The sequence below is a fragment of the Mirounga leonina genome, unplaced genomic scaffold (genome assembly GCF_011800145.1).
Source record: "Mirounga leonina isolate KUSES-001 unplaced genomic scaffold, KU_Mleo_1.0 Mir_101609, whole genome shotgun sequence".
Classification (NCBI taxonomy): domain Eukaryota; kingdom Metazoa; phylum Chordata; class Mammalia; order Carnivora; family Phocidae; genus Mirounga; species Mirounga leonina.
Genome location: NW_023270164.1, coordinates 1775142 through 1802681, shown reverse-complemented (window position 1 = coordinate 1802681; position 27540 = coordinate 1775142). Strand labels below are relative to the sequence as shown.

General features: G+C 34.7%; 1 protein-coding gene and 1 non-coding gene across 2 annotated transcripts in view; one reads left to right on the top strand and one right to left on the bottom strand.

Moving 5' to 3' along the window:
* The window catches only part of CFAP47 (cilia and flagella associated protein 47), a 494762-nt gene that overhangs the window by 383930 nt on the left and 83292 nt on the right, over positions 1 to 27540 (bottom strand). Inside the window, exons 21-22 of the mRNA XM_035002133.1 lie at positions 24055 to 24149; positions 3227 to 3368 (exon numbers count right to left, since the gene is read on the bottom strand). Of these exons, the coding sequence (XP_034858024.1) occupies positions 3227 to 3368; positions 24055 to 24149 (237 nt within the window). The remainder of the gene's footprint in view (positions 1 to 3226; positions 3369 to 24054; positions 24150 to 27540) is intronic.
* Positions 8133 to 8239, top strand: LOC118010582. The gene has a single exon (XR_004679247.1). It is a non-coding gene; the product is annotated as a U6 spliceosomal RNA (small nuclear RNA).

Here is a 27540-nt window from a genome sequence, read left to right as displayed (position 1 = left end):
GGAAATACAGCAATATATATATATTTTTTTTACAAATTAACTCAGTATAGAAACTGTTGAATGAATTTTAAACCATTAAAAATAGAAAAAGAAAAAAACAGAATTACATATATACCAAATCTGAAGATGGGGAAGATGGTCTAATCTTTAAAACAATGTTAGAAATCACAGAGGAAATCATAGCTAAATTTCACTATAAAATTATTAAAAGTATTTATTGAACAACAAATAAAACTAAAAGCAAACAATGGATCTTGGGAAACCTCACAGTAAAGGTGAAAAAAATTAATATAAATAAATAAGAAAATCACTGACATCTATCAAATACATCACCACAATGATAAAGGTAAAGTTCATGAGCAGATAATCTTCATATGAAATATATTATTAAGAGCAAAGATAGAAGATTTTTTAATCCTCATAAGTAATCAAAGAAACTGAAATGATATACTTTCAATCACATAGAAAAATATCCAATTTCTTTAATTCAAGGCTGGTTAGAGTTTACACTGAAGGAGAAGTAAAACAGCATAACTCTTTACAAAAGCCCTTTTGCAAAATGTATCAAGAGCTTTAACATGTATATACTTTTTTTTTAGAGAGAGAGAGAAAGCCTGTGTACTTGTTGGAGGAGGGGGGAGGGGCAGAGGGAGAGATTGCTTAAGCAGGATCCACGCCCAGCATGGAGCCCAACCTCACGACCCTGAGATCATAACCTGAACCAAAGTCAAGAGTTGGATGCTTAACAGCTGAGCCACCCAGGCGTCCCTAACATGTATGTACTTCAGAAGGAATGCAGCCAATTCAGAGAACCTCACTTTTTAAAAAATCTAAACCGGGAGAAAGTATTCTACACAAAAATGTTCAATACTACAATATTTAGGGCGCCTGGGTGGCTCAGTTGGTTAAGCGACTGCCTTCGGCTCAGGTCATGATCCTGGAGTCCCGGGATCGAGTCCCACATCGGGCTCCCTGCTCAGCAGGGAGTCTGCTTCTCCCTCTGACCCTCCTCCCTCTCATGCTCTCTGTCTCTCATTGTCTCTCTCGCAAATAAATAAAATCTTAAAAAAAAAAAAAAGTTAAAAAAAAATACTACAATATTTATATGAATAAGAAAATAAAAGAAACAACCTAAATCCTTATGATTATGCTTAAATAATCTATAAGAGACACTTATTGGATTAAATATTCTGTAATAGTTATCAGTGTTAATTTATACAATTAAGAGTCTATAACATCCAAGTAAAAGTTTCTATTAAGAGTGAAGAGATTTCAACTTAACCGGCAGTTAAGATCGCAACTATGTTAAAAAAAATATAACTAATAAAGGCATAGAACAAAAGAAGAGTAAGATACCAAGATATTAATAATAGTATGCTCTACATATTCTCACTCCAGATGACATTTCTGTGTTTCTAACATTTTCCAATTTTCCATAACGACGATACATTAATTTTTATTTGTCAAGTAGATAAATTTTATTTTTCACCTAATTTACCTAATTCAGAAAACAAAATTAGAAAATGATTTTTTCCCTAAAATGATGTCTTAAAACAAGGGAGAAAACTCCATGGAACCTCCCTACCAGCTGTAGAACTCTTAATTCTGTATTTTTCTGTATTTTAAACAGGAGGGAAATAAATCTCTATATTGTGTATGCTACTTTAATGAGGCTACTCTTACTAGGTGCCAAGTGCAATCATCAACTGAGCACTATTTTATTATTAATAACAACTTAATGTCAGAATTACAAAAACAAAATATTGCATAATATAGCATAGACTAGACTTAACTTTTCATGAAAAATACTTAAACACATATAATAAAATGCAAAACCAAAGCTCGTCAAAAGTAGGGTTTACAAAAAAAAAAAAGGTAGGGTTTACAGAGTGAATTGGTTTTATATTTGAATATTTGGAGAAAATGAGTAAATAATTACTCAAAAACTTAATATACTTACCCTTCTTTTGTTTTTTTGTTTTTACTTACTCTTCTTTACATGAACTTAGTCCTTTAGTAACCCATTCCTTTGGGGGGGAAATTTTTCTTAAATAAAATTTTCATCATTTCATTATATATCTAATGTATTTGGTTTTAAGAATTTATATTTTGATTTAATCATTTTAAAACTACCCATAAAATAAATAACTAAACTGACCTTTGTTTTTAATTATAACCAATTTTTTAAAGCAAGAGCCACTGATCTGAGATTATGTCCATGCTACTGTCACCAGCTAAACCCCAAGACCTGACCTTTACTGCCCACCTGCTTGAACTCACTAACCTTTGTCTTACATTTTTCCTTAAGCTCTTCTTTTCAGCTTACCTCTTAACTCAGGCAAATGAAACTGGAAACCACCCTGTAGGTGATGGCAACTGCCCTGACAAGACCTCCCACCCACCAGACTACCCGGACCTTTTGAGCTAAACCTCCAACTCATACCTGCACAGACAGACCATGGAGTGACCTCTGGAATGACCTACCATTACCTTTGCTTCATTAGAGTACTAAAACCTCCAACCAAGGGGGAGCCTCAGCCTCATTTACATAACATACAATGTATGTATAGACAGGTTTCCTTAAGGCTCATGTGTGACCTTATGGCCACCTCTACATATGATAAGAAGGCTTCCCTAGCTAAACAGTCATCCTAGGGCTGCCTGGGTGGCTTAGTCAGTTAAGCAACTGACTCTTGATTTCGGCTCAGGTCATGAACTCAGGGTAGTGAGATTCAGCCCTGCATCCGGCTCCATGCTGAGCTTGGAGCCTGCTCCAGTTTCTCTCTCTGCCCCTCCCCCACTGCTCACGTTCTTTCTCTCAGAAAAAAATATAATTAATTAATTAAATAAAAATTAAAAGTAGAAATAAGTAAATATTCATCTAACCCTAAACAAAAGGTAACCCTTCACCTGATGTCAGGGATTCATGGCTTTGGAAGCCACTGCCCGAGATCTCCTCAATAAAGTTATCTTTGTGTGACAACTTCACCAGGTGCAGTCTCTGTAACTCAACAAGGAGTGAACTTGGTTTGGTTACGCTATTTCTCAAAATTCATTCTCACAGGCACAATTTAAGTGACACACACAGAAATCATATCATAATTTTACTTTCAAATATTTCTATTTTTAAAAAAGTAAATATCATATTCTGAATTGTTAAACTTTTACCTGCTTAAGTGTAAATATTTGGTATGGGCACACCAAGTGAATGTTTCACAGTACATACCAGTAGCTTGAACATGACACGGTCGAATAAGTGGTGTTGTCTTTGGAATCATAGGAGAATTTGACAAACGATATTGAGTGTAAAGTTCTGAAGCCCTGAAGAAATTAATTTGAACTTGAATGCTGAAGTCATATGTTGCCACCTGACAGAGAAAAAAATACATTACACCTGTGATTATTTTTGCTCTAAGAAATTTGTGATACTATTTTTATTGTATATAAAGTGTACAACTTGAAGATTTGATACACATATCATAATGAAGTAACACAACAATCAAGCTAATTAACATATCCATCGTCTCACAAAGTTACCCTCCACCTCGTTGTGAGAACACATATGATCCACCCTCTTAATAAATTTCAGGCATAAAGTACAGTATTGTTACCAGAACTACTATATTATGTGCAATCTCACCTCTGGGTATTCATCCAAAGGAACTGAAATAAGGATCTCAAAGACATACCTGCACTCCTATGTTCATTGCAGCATTATTTACAATAGTCAAGACATGGAAATAACCTAAATGTCCACCAAAGGATAAATGAATAAAGAAAATGTGGTATATACATATAATGGAATATTTTTCAGCTTTAAAAATAGAAGGGAATTTGGCCATTTGCAAAAATATAGATGAACCTGCAGGACATTATGCTTAGTGAAATAAACCAGACAGAGAAAGACAAATAATATATGATCTCACTTATATGTGGAATCTAAAATAGTCAAATTCATAGAAGCAGAAAACAGAATGGTGGTTACTAGGAGCTAGAGAGAGGGAGATATGGGGAGATATTGGTCAAGAGGTACAAAGTTTCAATTATACAAGATGAATAAGTTCTGGAGATCTAATGAGATACTATGGATCTAGCAAAACAGCAGTTTAAAAAAAAGACATTTTCAAAAAGAAAATTATCTTGCGACGTTGAAAGTAGTTTTTTTTTTTTTTAAATAAGACCTGGTTTATTTTTCATGAGCCTAAAAATAATTCTTAAAAATTAAATTAAATTTTAAGAATAGTTCCTATTGATTCAAAATGGACCAAAGACCTAAATATAAAACCTAAAACTATAAACCATTTAGGAAAAAAATCTTTGTAATCATTGGTTAGGCAAAGATTTCTTAAATACAATACCAAAAAAATAATCTACAAAAGAAAAATGATTAAATTATATCAAAGTTAAAAACATCTGTCCTGCTAAAAATAATGCTTAATAAATAAAATTAGAAGCCAAAAACACACTTTTGACCAAAAAATTCAACTTGTATCCAAAATATATAAAAGAACATACAAAATCAATAAAAAGCAAAGTTCTTAATGGAAAACTAAGTAAAAGATGTGAAAAGACAACTGAGAAAATAAAATATACCTAATACCACAAGAAAAGATGTTTAACATCATCACACATTAGGGAAATGTAAATTGATTCACAGGAAAGAATACTTCACACCTATCACAATGGCTTAAACAAAAACAACATTATGAAGAACTGAAAAAGATGTGAGCACCTAAACCATTTATACATCGTTGATAGGAATACACAGTTTCATAGTCATTATGGAAAACAGTTTCCCACTTTCTTAGAAAATTAAATACGCACTTAACATAAGGCTCACAATTCCTAATTCTACGTGTTTACCAAAGAGAAATGAACACTTGCATGTAAATGTTCATAGTGGCCTTATTTATAATTATGAAAACCTAAAAACAAGCCAAATTCCCTCCAAACAGTGAATGGACAACAAACTTTAGTAAATCCACACAATACTTTTCAACAATGAAATGTAATGTACTAGTGTTACATATAATAATATGGATGAATATCAGATGCATTACTCTAAGTAAGAGAACCGAGACTGAAAAGCCAACCTATCTTAAGACTTCATTTAATATGATATATAAGTGAAAAGGCAAAATTATACAAACAAAATGAGATCAGTGTTTGTTATTAACTGGAATTCGGGGAAAGACTGACAGCAAACAGGTAAAAAAAAATTTAGAGGAGGGGATACAAGTGTTCTCTATATTGATTTTTGTATTTGCTATGCAATTGTACAATTTGTCAATATTCATATAACAAAAAGACAACTTTACTGCATAATTTTTTATTTTGTTATGTTAATCACCATACATTACATCATTAGTTTTTGATGTAGTGTTCAATGATTCATTGTTTGTGTATAACACCCAGTACTCCATGCAGTACGTGCCCTCCTTAATACCCATCACCGGGTTAACCCATCCCCCTAACCCCCTCCCGTCTAGAACCCTCAGTTTGTTTCTCAGAGTCCACAGTCTCTCATGGTTCGTCTCCCCCACTGATCTCCCCCCCTTCATTTCTCCCTTCCTACTTACTGCATCATAATTTTTAAAACAAATGAAATGAAAAGAAGTTAAAGCTAATTCTTTAGCTCTGGTTTTAATACATCTGGCTTTAAAATCTAAAACAGACTAACAATATAGGCAGTTAACAAGATGAGTCACAGAAGAATGAACACCTAGAGATTCATAACATCTTGGAAATTATATAGTGCTAGCCTCTCATTTTAAAATGAAGACTCTGTGGTTCAGCCTTGACAAAAATACAACCTTACATCAAAGAGAAGAAAAAGAGTTACTCTTGGTGTTTAGGGCTCACAACAAAAGGAAAGGAGGGGATCATGTCAGCCAAATAATGGAAATCCAAATCCAAATGCCCATCCCTCCACAGAAACATTGAAAAACAAGCAAAAGTTGACAGGACCAACTTTGTTAGAACTCTGGAAAATAATCAAAGGTTTGCAGCAACCAAGTGGGAACACTGAATCAAGAAAAAGACAACTTTAAAACAGTAGGGAAGCTTTGTGGCACTTTTACTTGCCCTTGAGCCTCTCCCTTTCTGACTCATCTTCTGTCTTGAAGATGGAGGTCCTAGTGTGAAACTCTGATATCTGGTTTTGGATGAAATAGAGCAGACCTTATTCACAAGTCATTGTATTTGTTTGTTCTAAGCTGTCTTGAGTTACCTGAAGGACTGATGCAAGGTGCTTGTTTTTGTTTTGCCAGACTTCAAAATCACTCAGGTCAGAAAATTAGTGGACAGTGCCCAAAAATACTGTCAGGCAAACAAACAACATGCAGCCATGTAGGACAAAAGATTATGGTTGAGACATGCAAGCAGAGTAACCCCTGGAAAGAAAAGCTAGGGAGAGAGTTTCTTTGGGAAATTAGAGCATTCAAAAGCATGCATGTGTACTGGAGAATCTAGAAAACCAAAAGCATGCCTAGGGAAGGACATGTGATCAGAAAAGAACTGAGGAGATCCTAAGATATCTCCTTTGTCTGGATCTCTAGGCTAAATGCAATGAACATATAAAGGCCAGAACAGAGTTATAAATGCTGAGTAAGTGCACTGGCACAGAGTCAATCCACAAGGAAATCTCTATCAAAACATTAGTTGAACAAAGCTAAGAGACCAGAGACTTCAGTGAACACACACAAAAGGAATATATTCTTTGCAAAAACTCATTTGGAAATTAGTTTGGATGATTGCGGCCTTCAACTATCAAGAACAGATAAAATTTGATTTCCAGAGTTACCATATTACAACATTCAAATATCCACTTTTCAACAACAACAACAAAAATGCATACCAAGAAATAAGAAAGCATAACCCAGTCAAAAGAAAAGCTAAATGACAGAAACCATCAGAGAAGAAGTCCAGGTATTGGACTTACTAGACGAAGACTTTAAATATGCTGTCTTAAATATGCTCATAGATAGGGGGCCTGGGTGGCTCAGTCGGTTAAGCATCTGCCTTTGGCTCAGGTCATGATCCCAGGGTCCTGGGATTAAGTCCTGCATTGGGCTCCGTGTTCAGCAGAGAGTCTGCTTCTCCCTCTCCCTTTGCCCCTCCCCCCACACATGCTTGCTCACTCTCTCTCTCTCTGTCTCAAATAAACAAAATCTTTTTTAAAAAATTGCTCATAGAGCTAAACAATAGAAAAAGGGGGAAAGAAAAAAGAAAAACAAGAAAATGATGTATGAAAAAAATGAGAATATCAACAAAGAGATAGAAATAATAAAAATCAATGAAACTAAAAGTTGGTTCTTTGAAGATTTTTTTAAAAGTACAAAATTTTAAGCCAGACAGAAAAGGGAACAGAAAATAAGACATGAATAACTAAAATAAAAATGAATGTGGATACCCTCTCTCTTTCTCCCTCTCTCTGACAAATAAAATCTTATTAAAAAGAGAATTTATATACCAATAAAGTAAATAATCTAGATGAAATTGACAGATTCATAGAAAAACATAAATTATCAATATTGACCCAAAAAGAAATAGAAATTATGAACAGACCTATAGAAGTGGATAATGATTAGGGCACCTGGGTGGCTCAGTTGGTTAAGCGACTGCCTTTTGCTCAGGTCATGATCCTGGAGTCCCTGGATCGAGTCCCGCATTGGGCTTCCTGCTCGGCAGGGAGTCTGCTTCTCCCTCTGACCCTCCCCCCTCTCATGTGTTCTCTCTCATTCTCTCTCTCTCAAATAAATAAATAAAATCTTTAAAAAAAAAAAAGTGGATAATGACTCAATAAGACCACCCAACAGAGAAATTTCAGGACCAGATGGTGTCACTGGTGAATCCTACCATATATTTAAATAATTAACACAAATACTTCCCAAATTCTTCCAAAAATAGAAAAGGGAAGAAAACTTCCTAACTTATTCTATAAGGTCAACATTATGGCGATATCAAAGACAGATGAAAATATTACAAGAAAAAAAATTACAGATCAATATCCCTTAAGAAAATACTAGCAAACCAAATCTATCAGCATATTATAAGCATTATATACCATGACCAAGTGGGATTTACCCCAAGAATGCAAAGATGGTTCAACATACAAAAATCAATCAATAAATGTGCTTGCTTCAGCAGCACATACACTGGAGTTGGAATGGTTCAGAGAGGATTAGAGTGGCCCCTGTGCAAGGATAACACACAAATTTATGAAGTGTTCCATATTTAAAACTATATGTGTGTGTGTGTGTGTATAAAATACTCCACATTAATTAAAGAAAAAATGGTGATGCCAATTTGATACAGAAAAAAAACTGATAAAAATCATACATCCTTTCATAATAAAACCACTCAGAACACTAAGAATAGAAAAGAACTTCCTCAACACACTAAGGAGCACTTATGAAAAACACAGTTAACATCGTATTTTAGGGTGAAACACTGAAAGTTTTCCCCCCGAGATCAGGAACAATATAAGGATGTCCTCTTTTTGCCAATGTCATTGAATAATGTACTAAAAGTTCTAGTCAGAGCAATCAGGACAAAAAAAGAGAATGGGATACAAGGCATTTGGATTGGAAAGGAAGGACTAAGACTATATGTATTTGCAGATGAAATGATACTGTATAGAGAAAATCACAAAGAATCCACAAAGAAAGTGCTAGAGCTAATAAATGAATTCAGGAAAATTGTAATGTACAAGGTCAACAAACAAAAATCAAGTGTTTCTACACACTAGCAATGAACTCTGAAAAATAAAATAAGTAAACAGTTTCATTTAAAATAAGATTCAAGGGGCACCTGGGTGGCTCAGTAAGGTAGGCATCCAACTCTTGATTTCAGCTCAGGTCATGATCTCAGGTCATGAGATCAAGCCCCACATCGGGCTCCACACTCAATGGGAAGTCTGCTTCTCTCCCCCCTTTGCCCCTCCCACTGCTCATGGGTGCTTGTTCACTCGCTCTAAAATAATTTTTTTTAAATAAAATAAGATCCAAAAGAATAAAATTCCTAGAAATAAATGTGTCCAAGTTGTGACAAACTTGTACAATGAAAACTACAATACACTGTTGAAAGAAATTAAAGTTCTACATAAATGGAAAGACATCCAGTGTTCACCAATTGGAAGAATTAGTATTGTTCGGATGTCAGTACTGCATTAAGCAATCCACAATTCATGGCAATCCCTATCAGAATCCCAATGGCCATTTTTGCAAAAATGGATAGGCCAAACATTAAATTCACAAGTAATAGTAAGGCTCCAAATAGCCAAAACAATCTGAAAAAAAGAATAAATGTGAAGAACTCATATTTCTCAATTTCAAAACTTATTATAAAGCTACAGTAATTGAAACAGTGTGATAATGGCAAATAGGACTATATCAAACACAAAAATATCTGCTCATCAAAGTAAACAATCAACAGAGTGAAAAGGCAACTTATGAAATGGGAGGAAATGTTTGCAAACCATATATTTGATAAGGGATTAATAACCAGAATATATATAAAGAACTATAGCTTGACAACAACAAAAAAAATCATAATTCAATTTTAAAAAGGGCAAAGGACTTGAGTGGGTATTTCCCCAAAGATGATATACAGATGTCCAACAAGTATATGAAAAGATACTTGACAACACTAGTCTTCAGAGGAATGCAAATCAAAATCACAATAAGATATCACCTCACACCCATTATCATGGCTGTGATCAAAAATCCAGAAAATAATAAGTGTTGATGTGAATGTGGAGAAATTAGAACCCTCGTACAGTATTGGTGGGATAGTAAAACAGTGCTAGCAATATGTAAAACAGTATGGAGGTTCCTCAAGAAATTAAAAATGGAGCTACCATTTAATTCAGCAATCCCACTTTTAGGTATGTATTTAAAAGATCTGAAAGCAGGGTCTTGCAGAGATATTTGTACACCTAGCTCCATAATAGCACTATTCAAAATAGCTGAGAGGTAGAAGCAAAACAGATGTCCATAGACAGATGAATGGATAAACAAAATCTGGTATAAATATTAGTTAGGCTTAAAAATAAAGGAAATCCTGTCACATGCTATAATATGAATGATCTTTGAGGACATTACGTTAAGAGAAATAATCCAGTCACCAAAAGACAAATACTGTATGATTCCACTTATATGAGTTATCTAAAGTAGTCAAATTTATAGAAACACAAAGTAGAATGGTTATGGCCTAGGTTTCAGGGGAGAGGGGGAATGGGGGTATTTTTAAATGGGTACAGAGTTTCAGATCTGCAAGATGAAAAAGTTCTGGAGATCTGTTTCACAACAATGTGAATACAATTTAACACTTAAAATAGTTAAGATGCAAATTTTATGTTACGTGTTTCCTAACACAATATAAATAAAAACTCAAAACATTGTGCTGAGTGAAAGAACTCAGACACAAATGGTCACATATTGTATAATTCCTTTTATATGAAATAATCCAGAAGAGAGAGCTCCATAGAGACTGAATGCAGATTGGTGGCTGTCAGTAGCTCATGGAAAGACAGGTGAGGAGAAACTGCTTTAATAAGTAAAGGGTTTTGCTTTGCAGTGATTGAAATGTTTTTAAATGGGACAGAGGGAATGGTTATACCATACAGTAAAGGCACTAAATGCCACTGAATTGTTTACTTTAAAAATGGTTCATTTTATGTTATATAAATTTCCTCTCAATAAATTATTTCTTAAAAAATAGAGAAGTCAATCAAAGGTTTCTAGGAATTCCCCCAGATCCCTATCATATGATGATCTCAAGGTTCTAGAGAAGTAAAAAATAAGAGAGTCTGTTTTTGCAAAATGATTGAGGGACTGTATTGTATTAGGTCTTATATGAGATTATTCCATTTATTGAGATTAAACAGTTTAACTATTCTTCCTACCTAATATTCTCCCCCTTTTGATGGATGTCTCTGATGAACAGCTCACTTGAAAATTGAAATGGCCTACCCTTTGAATTCTGACTGGTAATTTCCTCCCTGTGAGCTCATCAATTAAAAACTAAAGAACCTGGGTAAGGGTGTGTGTGTAGGATTAGAAGTGGCTACAGCCCCAAATATCAGTTTTGGAAATCAAATTGTAAATTTTATAAATTATATAATTTATTAGAAAATTTAAAATTATAAAAAATAAAATTAATGTATAAAAGAACTGAAAATACAACTGAAGTAATGTCAATGCTAAAATATTTACATATGTAAAAACTATTACTGCATTTTAAATTAAATTATAAAATATGAAAATGATCAAAATTCATTTTTTTCTCAAGACCCACTTATTAACTATATATTGATTTTTTATTAAAACCTAACATTATTCATGTTTCTAATAATTTTTAAAATAGTGATCCTGCAACAACTATTGCTCTATGATTTCTTGGTAAGTTTCCGGAGGTGGAAAGGAGGAATATAATAGGCAAGAATGGCAAATGTTTTAAATGTAGGAAAGGGAAGAATAATAGTACCACTGACATATCTAAGTTTCCAAGATCATGACAACAAGCAATGATGGTTTCAATGGTACATATACCTAGTGCTTTGCTATACTCATCAAGCCCATGCTGACAACCTGAAAATTTTAAATAAAATGAATAATTAATAATAGAAAAGTTATAGAGTTCCAGCCATGCCTATCACTCTACTAGGCAAAACACTTGGGTTTTCATTTTGGTTTTTCGTTTGTTTGTTTATTTGACACACACACACACACACAGAGAAAGAGAACAAGCAGGGGGCAGGAAAAGGGAGAAGCAGGCTCCCTGCCAAGCAGGGAGCCTGATGGGGGCTCAATCCCAGGACCCTGGGATCATGACCTGAGCCGAAGGCAGGCATTTGATTGAGCCACCCAGGTGCCCCTCATTTTGTTTTTATTTAACATTAGTTGGCTGCTGTGGTCTGAAAGTGTCCCCTCAAAATTCATGTTGAAAGCCTAACTCCCAAAGATGATAGTATTAGGAGTTAGGGCCTTTGGGAGGTGCTTAGGCCAAGAGGGTGAAACCCCCATGATTGGGATTAGTGCCTTACAAGAGACCCCAAAGAAATCCCTAACCCCTTCCACCATGTGAGGACACATCAAGAAGTCTGCAACCCAGAAGAAGACTCTCACTCTACCATGCTGGTACCATGATCCTGGACTTCCAGCCTTCAGAACTGTGATAAATAAATTTTTATCATTTACAAACTACTCGGTCTGTGGTATTTTGTTATGGAACCTGAACAGACTGAGACTCTGGCCATACCACTGACAATTCTATCTCTTGTCATAGAATCTTTCATAAATAGACTATTCTCATAACAGAAATATAGAAGCAAAAAATACTATAGCATGTTTTATTTTCATGAATGTTTCTTTTTTGACAAATCAGAGCAAGCAACTCATTCCCATGATATTCTATTTCTGCAACGACACCAATACACAGATGTCAAGGAGTGAATTGAATAAAGATATATTTCATGTATAAATACTACCTGCTTTCATATATCAGTCCTTAAAACAAAACAATTTTGCTTGACCTTATTTCCCCTACAATTTGTTATTATTAATCATCAGCAACTAATTATATTTTGCCCCATTTCTTTTTTTCCTCTTCTGATTTATCTTTTTGTTCTTATTTTGAGTATTAACATAAATCAGTATTTTCTATCATATGTATTTTAACAGTATTTATATTATTTTTAGATTACTATCTTATTCTTTAAGTTTTAGGTTTTGTTCATATAATACAAATACATATTTTAAAGTGAAACAGTGTCAAAAAGAATGTTTCCCAAACTGTCATCCTTATATGTTTGGGATGGATGGCGATGGATTCCCAATGGAAGAAGTGGAGGGGAATGGAGGAGATCAACGGAAATGTGAAGAGAAGGAAATGGGAGGCCAGGATTCTGGATGGACCTCCACATGAATACTGAAATCACTCAGAAAATTAGAAGAGTAGAGTACAGAATATACGATGAGACTGGCTGATAGCAATGTCCAGAGATTATTACTCTGCATGAGGGGAAATGGTAAACTCATATAATATGAAGTTCAAAGAAGCAGCCATTTTTAACAGAAAAAGACCATCTAGAAAAATCCACCCAGGGAGTGAGGCTTCCAGAAAGCATCACCTCTAGAGCCACATCTAGATCCAAAGGAAAGGCTATATAAGGAACAGTGCCCTAGGGAGAGCCATGTTCATAATATGAAGAAACTATGAAGGGAAAGGAAGCCCTAAAAAACATTGAAAACTTATGTAAATATAGGGATCCTAGAGGGCAGATAGGAAGGGAAAGAAAGCCAAGTGTGAGGGAGCTCAGAGCTAGTAGGGATGAGAATCTATTCACAGAGGGCTCCACTTGGAGGGATGACTGAGGTAAAATGTGATCATGATGGATTAAAATCCTGACAGTCACTGAGTATTGAGTCTTGACTGTCACTGGGTCTAGTGCTGGGTACCAAAGTCAGTGATGATAGGAGTGGAAGATGGGAGTGGTAGGAGAGGTTTAACACAGAGCACGACTGTCAGCTTCACTCAAGAATATCTGATGTCATAAATGATGATGATGTTGGTAATTGTCAAGATAATTTGATGTACTGATTCTCAGCCCTTAACTGTCTCTTTTAAGTGCGAGACCTTTTTCCCACTCAAAACACATGTATTTTCTAAAATACTATGTGCTGAATTCACAGAGCTGAGAGTCATTCCCTGCCTTCTCTAATTGCCAAATGCGTGTATGTGGGAAGTGATACTGGACTTGCTTTCCACAATTCACATCTTCACAGACAATTTATATAAAATGAATTTGTACCCAAGGTAGCGCCCTGTAATTACTCAGAATGCAAAATTCAGAGGTTCCATGATCTCTCCACCCACATCTTATCCTCACAACAGAACTAAGGAATATAAGATTTATCTCTTACACAGAAACTCAGTGATACAGAGAGAGAAAAGGAAATGAGGGCTATTACTGTGAAACCACTGAGCTATCTAATGAAGAGGGAAATCTTGGAAAGTCTTGTGAATTGAATAAAGTGCTTTCCTAGTTGTTGTCATTCAAACAGAGGAATACCTCAAATTGAAAAATGATATTCTGATGGAGATTTCAGTCCCCCAGCCAGTGTTGGTGGACAAAAATGTTTATGGGGCGAGTGTCACTCAAATACTCTCTCCCTTAATCCTTAAAGGATCATCCTGCCTTCCTGTAAGAATGATTGTAAATCCAGAATAATCACTACAAAACTTTACCCAAAGACTGTATATCCTTGAAGGACAAAGGCTGGTAGAAAAAAAAGTTTAAAAATTTAGCGATTCTTCTTCATTTTCAAGAGCTTTAGGGCAAATACAGAGCAGGACAGATGAAAGCTTCAGAGCAACCAAGCCACTGTAGATTGACTAGCCTGTGCCACAGAGTGGAACCTGAGCCATGGTGGCAGGAAAAGTAAGGGTAAGAACCAGGGAAGATCTATACCAGTGCTTTCAAATACAATCTTCTGTGATGATGAAATATTCTGCACTGTCCAATAGCCAGGTGGGGATCCTGAGACCTTGAAATGTGGCTATTTTGACTAAGGAAATAATTTTTTTTATTTTATTTAACTTTAAAGTTTAAGTATCCACACATGGCTAGTGGCTACCATATAAAGAAGCACAACTCTATACACTGGCCAAAGAGACATGTGAGTGGACCACAAGGAAAGGAGGGGCTTGAATGATAGTGTCAACAAACCATTCCAGTCAAGGATGCCAAACACAACTGTAATTGCCCACCAGTACTTTTAATTGTACCCAAACCCGGTGCAGTATAGGAAGAGAAGGGTTACAACTAGAAATAAATCCAGCCTTTTATGATTTTACATTTGCCTGTTACACAGGTCAACCAAGAGAGCAGCCACTGACTATTTACATCTCCACACACACACACAGAAAGATAACTTACAGCTAGCTATAAACAGAGTGGAGGATATGTGAAGTGACTAGAAACTAGATAATCAATCTGCCTCACTGGCACAAATTTATAGAACAAAATCTCACAGGGTATACGGTCTATGCAGGGTTTTTTTTATGTTCATTTCATTGTTGGACTGAATTGCCTTCTGATACTCTAAGTAAATCTCCCTTTAAAATACCCAGTAAATGCAGAACAATTCAAAATCTTAAGGAATGTGTGGCACTCCAGAGAACTAAATGCATGTAATTTAATTTTATAGCAAATTTTTAGAATCCTAGAAGAACCACAATTTAAACATTAAAAAACAGATTAACAAGTTTTTAATTGTTGATAATGTTAAAAAGTAAATTGAACTCAAAAAATGAAAATACCAAATTGCATATGAATCCTCCCAAAAAGTCATATAACAAACATAAACTGGACTATATACTTTTTCTAATTTTTAGTGACCCTCAGGTTAAAATGCTTTTGTGGATGAATGATGACATTAAAAACACAGTTATACATTTCCACTATATAAAAATATAAAATCCCAACATAGACTTAATAAGAAAACATAAAAATTGATCTTAACACACTTGAAAATGCATAGATTAAATTACTACACAAACTTATTAGTTTCTTTCTCTTCTTTCCCTTAGTTTCTTATTGAAGAATATCTGTGTGTGTGTGTGTGCGTGCGCGCGCGTTTGCATACTTCTGTGTACATACAAAATGCAGGCATTGGGTAGGAGAAAGACATAATGCTTCAAAATATTAACCTGTCACAAAAGGATTATTTTCTTTTTATTGTGAGTTATTGTCTTTATCAATATTATAAGAGTACAGATTTGAAAAAAATAAAACAAAAATAATGCCACATAGCTTATTTTGAAAATTAGCATTCTATTCCCTCCATCATTGTATACTTGCACACACACACACACACACATACATGCACACATACACAAATCCAGATGCAATCATTTTGAACTCTTAGTGGTCGTGGATTTACCTCAACATAGCTAAATAATCTATATAGATTATAATAAAACAAGCCTCAATAAATTTAAATTTATTTAAATAATACAAAGTATAGTCTCCAATCACAATGGGATTATATTAGAAGTCAATAACAGAAGGAAATTTGGTAAATTCACAAATATGTGGAAGTTAAACAACATACCCTAAATAACCAATGGATCAAAGGAAAAACTTATGTAAGAAATTGCAAAACACTTGGATGAACAGAAATTAAAATACAACAGACCAAAACTTTTGAAATACAGGTAAAACAATGCTTAGAGGGAAATGTATAGCTTTAAAACCTATATAAAAAAATAAGATCTCAACTCAATATCCTAACCTTCTGCCTTAAAAAAAGACAAGAAAAAAAGCAAAGCAAACTAAACTCAAAGTAGGCAGAAGGGAGTAAACAGTAAAGGATAAAGTGGAAATATAGAAATAAAGAATCAAAAGTCATATAGAAAACCAACTATACCAAAAATTGAATCTTGAAAATATCAACAAAACTGACAAAACCATTAGATAGGTTGATCAATATGAAGAGAGAGATGACTCAATTTTAAAATAAAGTCTGTTTGTTTGTTTTTTATTATGTTAATCTCTATACATTACATCATTAGTTTTTGATGTAGTGTTCCATTATTCATTGTTTGCGTGTAACACCCAGTGCTCCATGCAGAACGTGCCCTCTTTAATACCCATCACCAGGCTAACCCATCCCCCCACCCCTCCCCTAAAAAAAATAAAAATAAATAAAAATAAAATAAAGTCAGAAATGAAAGAAGAAACATTATTACCTATCCTACAGAAATAAAAATAATAAGAGAACACCATGAATAACTGTATAACAACAAATTAGGTAGATAAAATTTCCCGAGAAGAAACAGAAAATTTGACACCAAAAAAACAAACTTCCAGTTACAAGTCCCGGGGATACAATTACAGCATGGTGACTACAGTTAATAATACTGTATTGTTATACTTCAAAGTTGCTAAGATAGTAAATCTTAAAAGGTCTCATCAAAGGAAAGAAAATTAACTATATGAGGTGATAGATGTTAACTAAGCTTATTGTGGTAATCATTTCACAATATATACACATATAAAATCATTATGTTGTACACCTGAAACTAATACATGTTATATGTCAATTATATCTCAATAAAAAAATAGGGAAACTTGCCTGAAAGAAGTATTAAAGAAAACTATTAAGATATAGATAAAAGGGGGCAGGGAAAGTAGGGGAGACCCATTGGCCTTAGTTTTCTGAAGGGAAGCCAGAGAACTGATTACAGCAAAATAAAAAGTTCCCAAGAGAGAAAACATAAATACAAAAGGAACATCAGGTCATTCCAGAATGAACAATAGGGAATGAAACCAACATCCAATGAGCTCCATCCAAAGTGGAAATAAGTCAGAGGAAACTCATATGAAATCTACAAATGAAATCAAACAGGCAATACTAATAAAGAACTAAAGGATGAGAAACAAGAGAAACTCTCCTTTTGATCTGGATGTTATAAATTTTACAAAGAGGAATATATGCAAAAAACATTTTTAAAGTCTGCCCATGATTTGATCTGACACAGAAATGCTACCCATGCTTAACAACTGGGATAACAGATATTTTGTGTCAAATAATATAATCATGCCACCTCCAATGACATGGCCTAAATTTTTTTAATTGTCTTGTACAGATATATATTTAAGTCAAGATAACATTTCCCGATATTCTACAAATTCCTGACCCCCCAAATAAACTTAATCCCAGAAGAAATTAATTGTGACTGCAAATTTCTTTCCCTTTCTACGAAAGAGACCATATAAAAATGGTAATTGACATTTTGATGAGTGTAACTTTATTAAATTGAAGATTTTGAGTGCTAATGACTAGGAAAAAAGTTAATAAACCTAAAGAACAGACACAAAAGTTTTGTGTCCATAGACTAAAAGAATATGTACTATTCTTCATCATGTTTGGATGCCTAACATGGTATCATGAAGGTCCAGTGTGTCAGGAGGCTGAGGACATAACATTGTTTTATTCAAGCTCTAGCAGGTAGCCTTGACAAATCACTTAGCCTCGCTGTGCATCGGCTTCTATGACTGGAAAAAGGAGGAAAAAAATCTAAAGTCTCAATGCTTGTCTTATTGGATTCATATGGAAATAAAGTGATATTAGATATGTAAGTACTTTACAAACTCTAAGTACTATATAATTATCAATTAAAGGATTGTTATAATTTTTTAAAGAAATAAAAAATTTAAATAGATCTATAACAAGCAAATAGATTGAATTAGTAATTTAAAATAAATATGACAAAGGAATGCCCAGGACCAGATGACTTCGATGGTGAAATATATCACTAAATTAAAGAAGATTTACAATAGAATCCTTCACAAATGCTTTCAAAAATAGAAGAGAACACTTCTCAACTCATTCTAAGAAGTCAATATTACCCTGATACTAAAACCAAACAAAGACAGTTGAAGAAAGGAAACTACAGATCAATATTCCTTATGAAAACAGATGCAAAATCCATCAAGAAAATAATTGGGAAATTGAATGCAGCAATATATAAAAAGGATTATACTCCAAGTGTAATGACCAAGTGGGATTTATCCCAGGAATGTAAGGTTGGTTTAACATATAGAAATCAATCAATACAATGCACCATATTAACAGAGGACAAATCAAGATCACCAAAATAGAAGCCAAAAATTTCTGACAAAATCCAAATTTCTTTCATGCTAAAAATACTCAACTAGGAATAGAAGAGAACTTCCTCAACCTGATAAAAGGAATCTACAAAAAATTGCTAACATCATATTTAAAGATGGAAGATGGATGCTTTCCTCCTAATACCAGGAACAAGTTAAGATGTTTGCTTTCACCACTTCTGAACCACATTGTACTGGAGGTTCTGGAAATCAGGGAGTAAAAAAAGTAAAAGACATCCAGATTGGAAAGGAAGAAGTAAAATTTTCTCTATTTGCAAAAGGCACATTCTTACAGAAAATTCTAAGGAATCTACTAACAAACTATTAGAACTAATGAATAAGCTCAACAAGGTTACAAAATACTAGATCAATGTTTAAAATCAATTGCTTTTCTATACAATTAACATGAACAATTTGCAAATGAAATTAAGAAAACAATCTCCTTTACAATAGCATTAAAATATTAGAAATAAAATTAATAAAGTGGGAATTCTGCACACTGAAAACTACAAAACATTGTTGGAAGAAATTAAAACCTAAATAAATGTAAAAACATCCCATGTTCATGGATTAGAAGAATTAATATTGTTAAGATGGTAATACTCCCCAAATTGATCTACAGATTCTTCACAATCCTTATCAAAATCCCAGCTGGATTTTTTTTTTTTTTGCAGTAATTGGCAAGGTAATCCTAACATTCATATGGAAGTGCATGGGACATAAATTAGCCAAAAATATTATTGAAGAAGAACAAAATTGGTGGACTCACATTTTCCAATTTCAAAAATTACTACAAAATTTATTATACTAATCAAGACACTGTGTTATTAGAATAAGGAAAGACATCTAGATCAATGGAACAGAAATGAAACTCCAGAGATAAACACTTATATTTATGTTTAACTGATTTTAGACAAGGGTGCTAAGGCAGTTTAATGGGGTAAAAAAAATTTTTCAATAATTCTCCTGGAACAAATGGACATTGCATGCAAAAGAATGAAACTAGATTCTTATCTTATAGCATACACAAAAATAATACAAAATGGATCATAGACCTAAACCTAAGAGGTAATGTTATAAAACTCTTAGAAGCAAACAGAAATCTTTATGGTTTGGGTTAGGTAATAACTTCTTAGATATGACACCAAAAAGCAAAAGTGACCATAAAAAAAAGAAAAACAGATACATTGGACTTTTGTCAGACATGTGTTTTACATTGGCAAATGATAATACCCAATATAAAGAAGATGTGAAAAAAAGACAGCATGTTAGCACACTAGGATGTAAGCTTTCTACTATAACCTCAAGGTCCAGAAGAACGCAGGGTAGCTAGTAGGTGCTCAATAAACATTTGTGGATGATTATCAATGGAAATATAAATTGATACAAGTTTTATGGTGGCAATGTGACTATATGTGCCAATAATTAAAATGCACATACCCTTTCCTCATTAATTTCAATTCTAACTATCCAAAAGAAAAAAATAGAATAAGTCTCAAAAATGAATGTGCAGATTTATGCGTTGCATTTTAATTTACTTATTGAATGGATACTTACTGTTTGTCTGATGGGTGCCAAAAATATACTAATGCTACAAATATAATGTTGAACTATGTATCAAACTGTTTTCCTCCTTTGAATAATAATATGACTGATGGCATAAAGATATTTGACTAATTAAAAAAATCTACATCTATTTTGGATTAAAATTTGTATTAAATTAGTACTAGAAAGATATTTCCCAACATGAGCTTAAAACATTATGATGCTTCACAGAAAACTAGGAATAAGATAAGCCAAGAAAATAATGCGACCTGGTTCTGGAAATTCTAAACAATATAAGAAAAATAGGTAAAAATTATAATTATTTAATATGGAAGAGACAAATAACAATATTTGCAGTCATATTTGCAGTCTATTACAGTATTCCTGAAAAATCTAAAATAAATTGATGGATAATTTAAAATAACTGAAGCTTAAAGTAAGATGGACAGTTGTTTGTTTTGTTTTGTTTGTTTAAGTAGGCCCCATGCCCAGCGTGGAGCCCAATGTGGGGCTTGAACTCACGACCCCTGAGATCAAGACCTGAGCTGAGATCGAGAGTCAGACACTTACCTGACTGAGCCACCCACCCACCCCAAGATAGACAGCTTTATATATACCTCACCAACATTATTTTCAAAATTTAAGAGCATAAAATACATAAAATGCAAACAATTACCCAGCACAAAAGAACACAGCAAAATTACTTCAAAATAGTTCAAAATTTTGCTGAGTAGCATAAAATAATAAAATAAAAGGCTTGGGGTGCCTGGGTCGCTCAGTCCATTGAGCATCTAACTCTCGGTTTCAGCTCAGGTCATGATCTCATGGGTCCTGGGATAGAGCCCCAAGACAGGCTCCACATTCAGCAGGGAGTTTGCTTGAAGATTCTCTCCCTCTGCCCCTCCTCCCACTCCCGTTCTTTCTCTCTCTCTCTCAAATAAATAAATCTTTAAAAAATAATAAGTAAGATAAAAGACTAATCTTATTTCTGAAAAGGAAGCTCAATTTTATAGAGAAATCACTTCCTTGAAATTTTTTTATTAGTTTAATGCAACACGAATCAAAATTCCCATAGGACTTATGGCTATAAACTTGAGAAAATGATTCCAAAGTTTATCAGGAAAAGTAAAACAGAAAACTGGCCAATGATATTGTAAAAAGAAAAGAATAGAGGCCACTCATCCTACCAGAGAGTTAAAAGAATTTTAACAATACCAACCAGGCCAAATTGCTAGCAAATAAATCACTACTGTGGTAGGGTGGTTTGTTACACAAGAAGAATCCAAGATACGCAATTTAAGATGATTTTTCACCTATCAGATTGACAGAATATTGTATGTGCATGCTATATAAATGATGCAACCTAGTTGTACAAAGACAATGAGCAACACTTTCCACTGTTACTGGCATTTAATATACCTGGTATAACCTTTTTAGGAGAGCAATTTGGCAATACATATCAACAGCCTAAAATATGTACATAGAGTTTGACCCAACTATTCTTCTTCTAGAAAGATATAATGAAAATAAATAATGTGAAAGCAAACATTTATCTACAAGGATGTTTTCTACAGCATCATTTATAAAGCCCCCAAAATGGAAAAATCTTAAGTGCATAGTAAGAAGGATTAGTTAAGGGACTATAACATGATATAGCCATTAAATAATAGGATAGATCATCCCTAAAAAATTAAATTGTATTTAGAATACTTAATTCAAAACACAAAAAGCTATCCATGACATTTTAATTGATACACTGAGTAAAAAATGCGGGTTAAAAATAATTCATAAAGTATTATTTCATTACAATTATAGATGTAAAAATATAAGCATAGAGATAGAGAGAGGGAGACAGAGAAAAACAGAGCAAACCCTATATATAACCAGGGGTCATTGTCAAGTATTAGGATTTATTTATTGCTTATTTTTTCTTTCTGCTCTTCTAAACTTCTCATTTTAACTTTGATAATAAACTTTCATAAGCAGGAAGAGAATATCATTGACACACTTGATTAAAATATTGCAAATGGTCAGGGCATGTGAGAGTTGAGGAGATATTAGAATAGTGTAAAAATTAAAAAGAGAAACATCTTCTGAATCTCCTCAATACACTTGTCGATTATGCTTTTTTCTGAATTAGAAAGACAAATTAGAAATACCCTGACAATATTTCATGCACTTGAAAGTCCTTTGCTGAAAAGATAAAAAGAAAATCTAAATAATATTTGTACTCTGCTATGATCTGATAGCCTAAATTAAGCCAAAGAAAAATACTTGCAAGGTAATTTTCAAAAAAAAAAGAAAAGACGTTCTCTCTCTTCCTGGTAACCTTGCTAAAAAGTATCTATCTAGAGAACAGAAGATCACCAGAGGGGAGGTGGGGGGCAGGGGGATGGTGAAACAGGTGATGGGGATTCAGAGTACACTTACAGTGATAAACACCAAGTAATGGAAAGAATTGTTGAATCATTATATTGTACACCTGAAACCAATATAACACTGTATGTTAATTATACTTCAATTTAAAAAATAAAAATTAGAAAATTTTTTCCAAAAAAATTTAAATTAAAGGTATCTAAATATCACTGTTTATTAATGTAGATGAAACCTATAGAAATTGAATATAGTATAGTATACATCTGAGTATACTTACTGTTGTGTATAAGATGAGAATTTTCATTTTCTCTAATGCCAGAAAAGTAGCTTTTGCTACCTCATGCACTACGCTTGCCTACAGCTAGAACAAACACGAGTGAACTCTGTAGACTACATCATTCCACATGAATCACATGTGCACAGAACCCATAAAACATATCCCAATTAATGTATTGTACTTTAAATAGCAAAATTACTCTTTAGCATTTTCTTAAATCTAAACCTGTCCTCAAATTTCCTTTACTTTTTCCTCCTGAAAGCTAAATAACAGCTATCATTGTTCCTAAAATAAGATTTCAATCTCAGGAAAGCGTACTTCAGTGACATCCCTAAAAATGGGTAATTAAAGACAGTACTTGCATTCAAAATGCTTTCTTATTGCGTTATGAATTATTTTCACTTAGTTCATTCTATTCTACACCTATTGGGTTCAAGGCATCATGCTAGTTATGTTGGAATGTAAAAAGTGTTTTGACATAAAAATGTTATACTCTATTTGTCATAGAGAAATTTGACTCTTGCTTAGGAAGATGCAGCAACATGACATTCCTCATCATGGGTAGCAAGAAGCTCTCTCCTTGGCACTTTGTTGCAAAATCTCAGAAGCAAAAACATGAAAAATGGCCCCCGAATGTTTGCCAAGTGGTATCCCTTGCTCCTGGGCATATTCCAGGAAAGATACTCTCTTTGATTTTGTTTGTTTGTTGTTCTTAAATTACTAAACATCAAGTATAAAAAGAACCACTCTCATAGCAACCCGTCTTAAATCCTCACAGCACATCTTTGGTCATTTCAGGTAGTGATTCCAGGAACATCAAACATATCCCACTTAAATATAAGTATAAAGCACACGCTGGCTCAAATATAAGTGATTTTTGAGTTAGCCTCAACTTTCTTCCATAACATGTCATATCTTGAATTTTCTAGAAAGCAGAACTGAGACCATAGGTTCCTTGTGTGTGTTCTGTGTACCTCTCAACACACTCCACAAGCATGAGCCAGACACCTCTAGCAATCACTTTACTGAATTAAAAGGTACACTCAGGCATGCTCACAAGTTAGAAAAAGACCCATTACAAAAAGAGTTTAGGTGATCTCTGATAGCTTCTGAGTTAGGATTATCTTAACTCCACTACTCTCCAGTCAAATGAGTAATAGAAAGCATGTGAACATACTTCTTTGGGAGAAAATGCTATGCCACCTTCCAGAGATGTCCCTTCCTCTAACTCCAAAGAATATATGTCAGGAAACGCAGGGTCTGTGAATTCCCCTATAAAACATTAAAAAAATATATATTTTTTTTAAAAGCCAAATGCATATCTATAATACCACTGTTAAATGTGTAAATGAAACTCTGAGAAGCCTCATAAACCTGTCTATAACAATCAAAAAGCAATTGCTGTGCACGGCTGCATAAGGTTGCTGCTCGTTAAAGAATGACTCTTAATACCAAGGTTCCAATCAGCAAAACTGATATTCAAACATGTAGCAAACATATATTCAGTCAGTAAAACAGACAGTAAACCCATTTTTTTTTTTTTAAATTTCCAAAGTTCAAGGAGCTTATGACAGTCATATTCAGAAGAATGTAGAAAGGGGGCGCCTGGGTGGCTCAGTTGGTTAAGCGACTGCCTTCGGCTCAGGTCATGATCCTGGAGTCCCGGGATCGAGTCCCGCATCGGGCTCCCTGCTCAGCAGGGAGTCTGCTTCTCCCTCTGACCGTCCCCCCCTCTCATATGGTCTCTCTCACTCTCTCTCTCTCAAATAAATAAATAAAATCTTTAAAAAAAAAAAAAAAAAAAAAAAAGAAGAAGAATGTAGAAAGGAATGAAGGTCAAAGTCAAGTACGGGACTGAATATTAGGTCCAAGAAAGTGGGAGACTCCCTCTCCAGCAAAGACAGAGCAGGGAAGACCCAGATCTCCACTGATGTCTCCAAGAGGCCACAGAGGAGATGAACAATTTTATACAAGGTCACTTTTTGACAAAATAGAATCACTCCAGATATAAAAGCATTAGGTAGAGATAAACAATTATTGAATAATAATGCAAACTTCAGGATGAAAAATTATAACCACTTAAGTAAACTTCTAGAAGAAGTTCCTGAAAGATCAAATGTTTGTTACAGTAGAACCTCTGTCCTTATCTAAACAATTCTAAAAATCGTGTTTTCTCCTTCAAGTTTTCTGATTAATGCAAGGAATGATGATCATTTCAATCACCCCTGTGTGGAAATGAACTTGAATAACTCATTGCACCCTCTTCCAACTTAATCAACTTCACTCACCTTGATGAAAAACCACTAAATGACAAAAAACCTCATTAAGTGTATATTAACACCAGCCCTGTTTGTAGTGTGGGAAAAGATACACCTATTATACAGCAAAGAATACCCACCTAGAATGGGTATATATCTAGAACATAGAAAATATAATAAAAACAGATAAATACTCATAAATATATTTGGAATGTATGTAAACATATAGTCTGTGAAATGCAATAATCCAAGACAGCTTCAATAACTATTTCTTGAGTATCTATAATGTACACAGCACTATAGTGGATAATTCTATTAGAAAACAAAAATTATACATGTAGTCCTTGACCTCATGGAGCTCACAGTGTAGTAGGGAAGTCCAACAGGTCCACAGCTCTCTCTGATACAAGACAGAAATGGTTAGTGCTAAAATGAGACTTACACAATGTCCTAAGGGAGTAAAGATTAAAAAAAAAATTCAACCAACCGGACAGGGGTGGGTATGGGGCTAATGATTCATAGGGACTCATGAGGTTTAAGCTAATTTATAAAAGGGGGTGGGATCGTAGGCACCAGGAACAGAAGAGGCAGAACCAGCCTAGGAGAAGGGAAGCCCAGTGCCAGCAGAGCGAGCTGCTGGAGCCTGCAATGGAAAAGGTAACTGGAAAGACAAAGTAGAGTCATCCCCAAATGGCTCTCAACATGTCCTCTCCCGTAACTCCTCTATCCAATAATCTTGAAATGATCACGAGAGAAAACAAGCTTAATTTGTCACAGAAGGGTATTTATGTGTTAAAATATTTATAATATACATTTTCAGAACATTTTAAGTATAAACTTTATTGCAAATTGTTAATAATAATTCAGATCAAGGGAAGTACCTCCTAGACTGTGTCAGCAGCCTACTGCTAAGAACCACTGCTATTGGTAATACAAAACAAGCAAAACTTTTTGAGCAGAGGAGAGATGTGATAAGATCCATGCTTTAAGGAGACCACTCTCTGGAACAGGTCTGAGGAGAAAAGCTTGGAGGCAGGGGAAGCATTTGAAAAGAAGGGAGGTTTGAGCTAGGGCTAAGGCTGAATTGTGAGAACACATGCACTTTGCAGACTAGCTTTGCAGAATAACCAAAAGGAGTCTGTGATCCAGTGAACAAGGTGCATGACAGTATATGAGGCAGTCAGCGAGAGGAAAGTGTTAGGCAACTAAAGCTTCAGCATCCGGATTAAAAAATAATAATAATAAAAAAGAATAGAGGCTTCATACATATTTCCAACTGCCTGCTATAATCATTCCTGGGCTAATATGCAGTCTCCTCGCACACCATGCTCGCCTAAACCTGACCCCCCTCCTGTATCACCTCAACCATGAATTGTACCTCCAGTCGCCTACCTCATAATCAAAACCTGGGAGAGAGATGAGCCTTGCTCCTCCTCCCTAACACCCAGGTCCACTTGGTAAGCAAGTCAGAGCATTTCTAATGTCTCAGCACCTTTGTACTCCCTTCCCAACTCCAGCATCACTGCCTGTGTTCAGGCTTTCATCACTTCTCACCTGTATGGCCACAACCCCTAGCTGGCCTCCCTCTCTCTGTTCCTGCCCTTCCCATTCCCACATGTTCCCCCAGCCCATTCTCAACTTTGCTCCAAAAGAAAAATGAGCAAAATGTGAGTCTGATCACACCACTGCCTGGAAATACATCCTTTAATGGTGCTGCCTAACCTCCCGGATAAAAGTCCAGAAAAGATCCTTAGTGGCCTGGATCTCACTTGCCCTTCCAGTCCTGTCCCTCTACACTCTGGGCCTCCTGAACTACTCACAATCTTGACTCACTTCTAGGCCTTTGCTTGCATTCTTTCACGTATCCCCTTTTCTTGTGTATCTTCTCAACATTCTTCAAGACCAGGATTAGGCATTGATTTTTCCAACAAATCTTCCCTTATGCTGATTGCTAGTTTTCCCTAACATATGCTCCCTTAGCACCATGTACTCACTTGTCTTACAGCATCTGCCGTGCTCTATGGTAATAAGCCGATTCTTTGTCCAGCTCCCCTACTGTTACAGGTGTTCTTCGTTTGTCACTTAGATTCAATAGCCACCTTTCTCTGTTCTGCTCTGTCCTGCCTTCTACAAGTCAGTTCAGCTAGGCCCCCTGGCTCTGACTTGGTTCAACCACAGGGAGACACCAGTAGGATATCAGAAGTTAGGAGGTCTTTATGCCCTCATGTCTTCACTGCGTTGGCTAAGTTTCTAGCAATGGCTGCATTCCTTTACAGCTAGAGCTCTTATCAGTTGGCCCCTCTTTCATCGTTTCACCGATCATGGGGCTCCAGAAATATGTGGCCTTCTCTTACTCCTTCAGGTGCAGAGGCAGTAGCAGCTTCCATCCCTGGTTGATTTCTTTT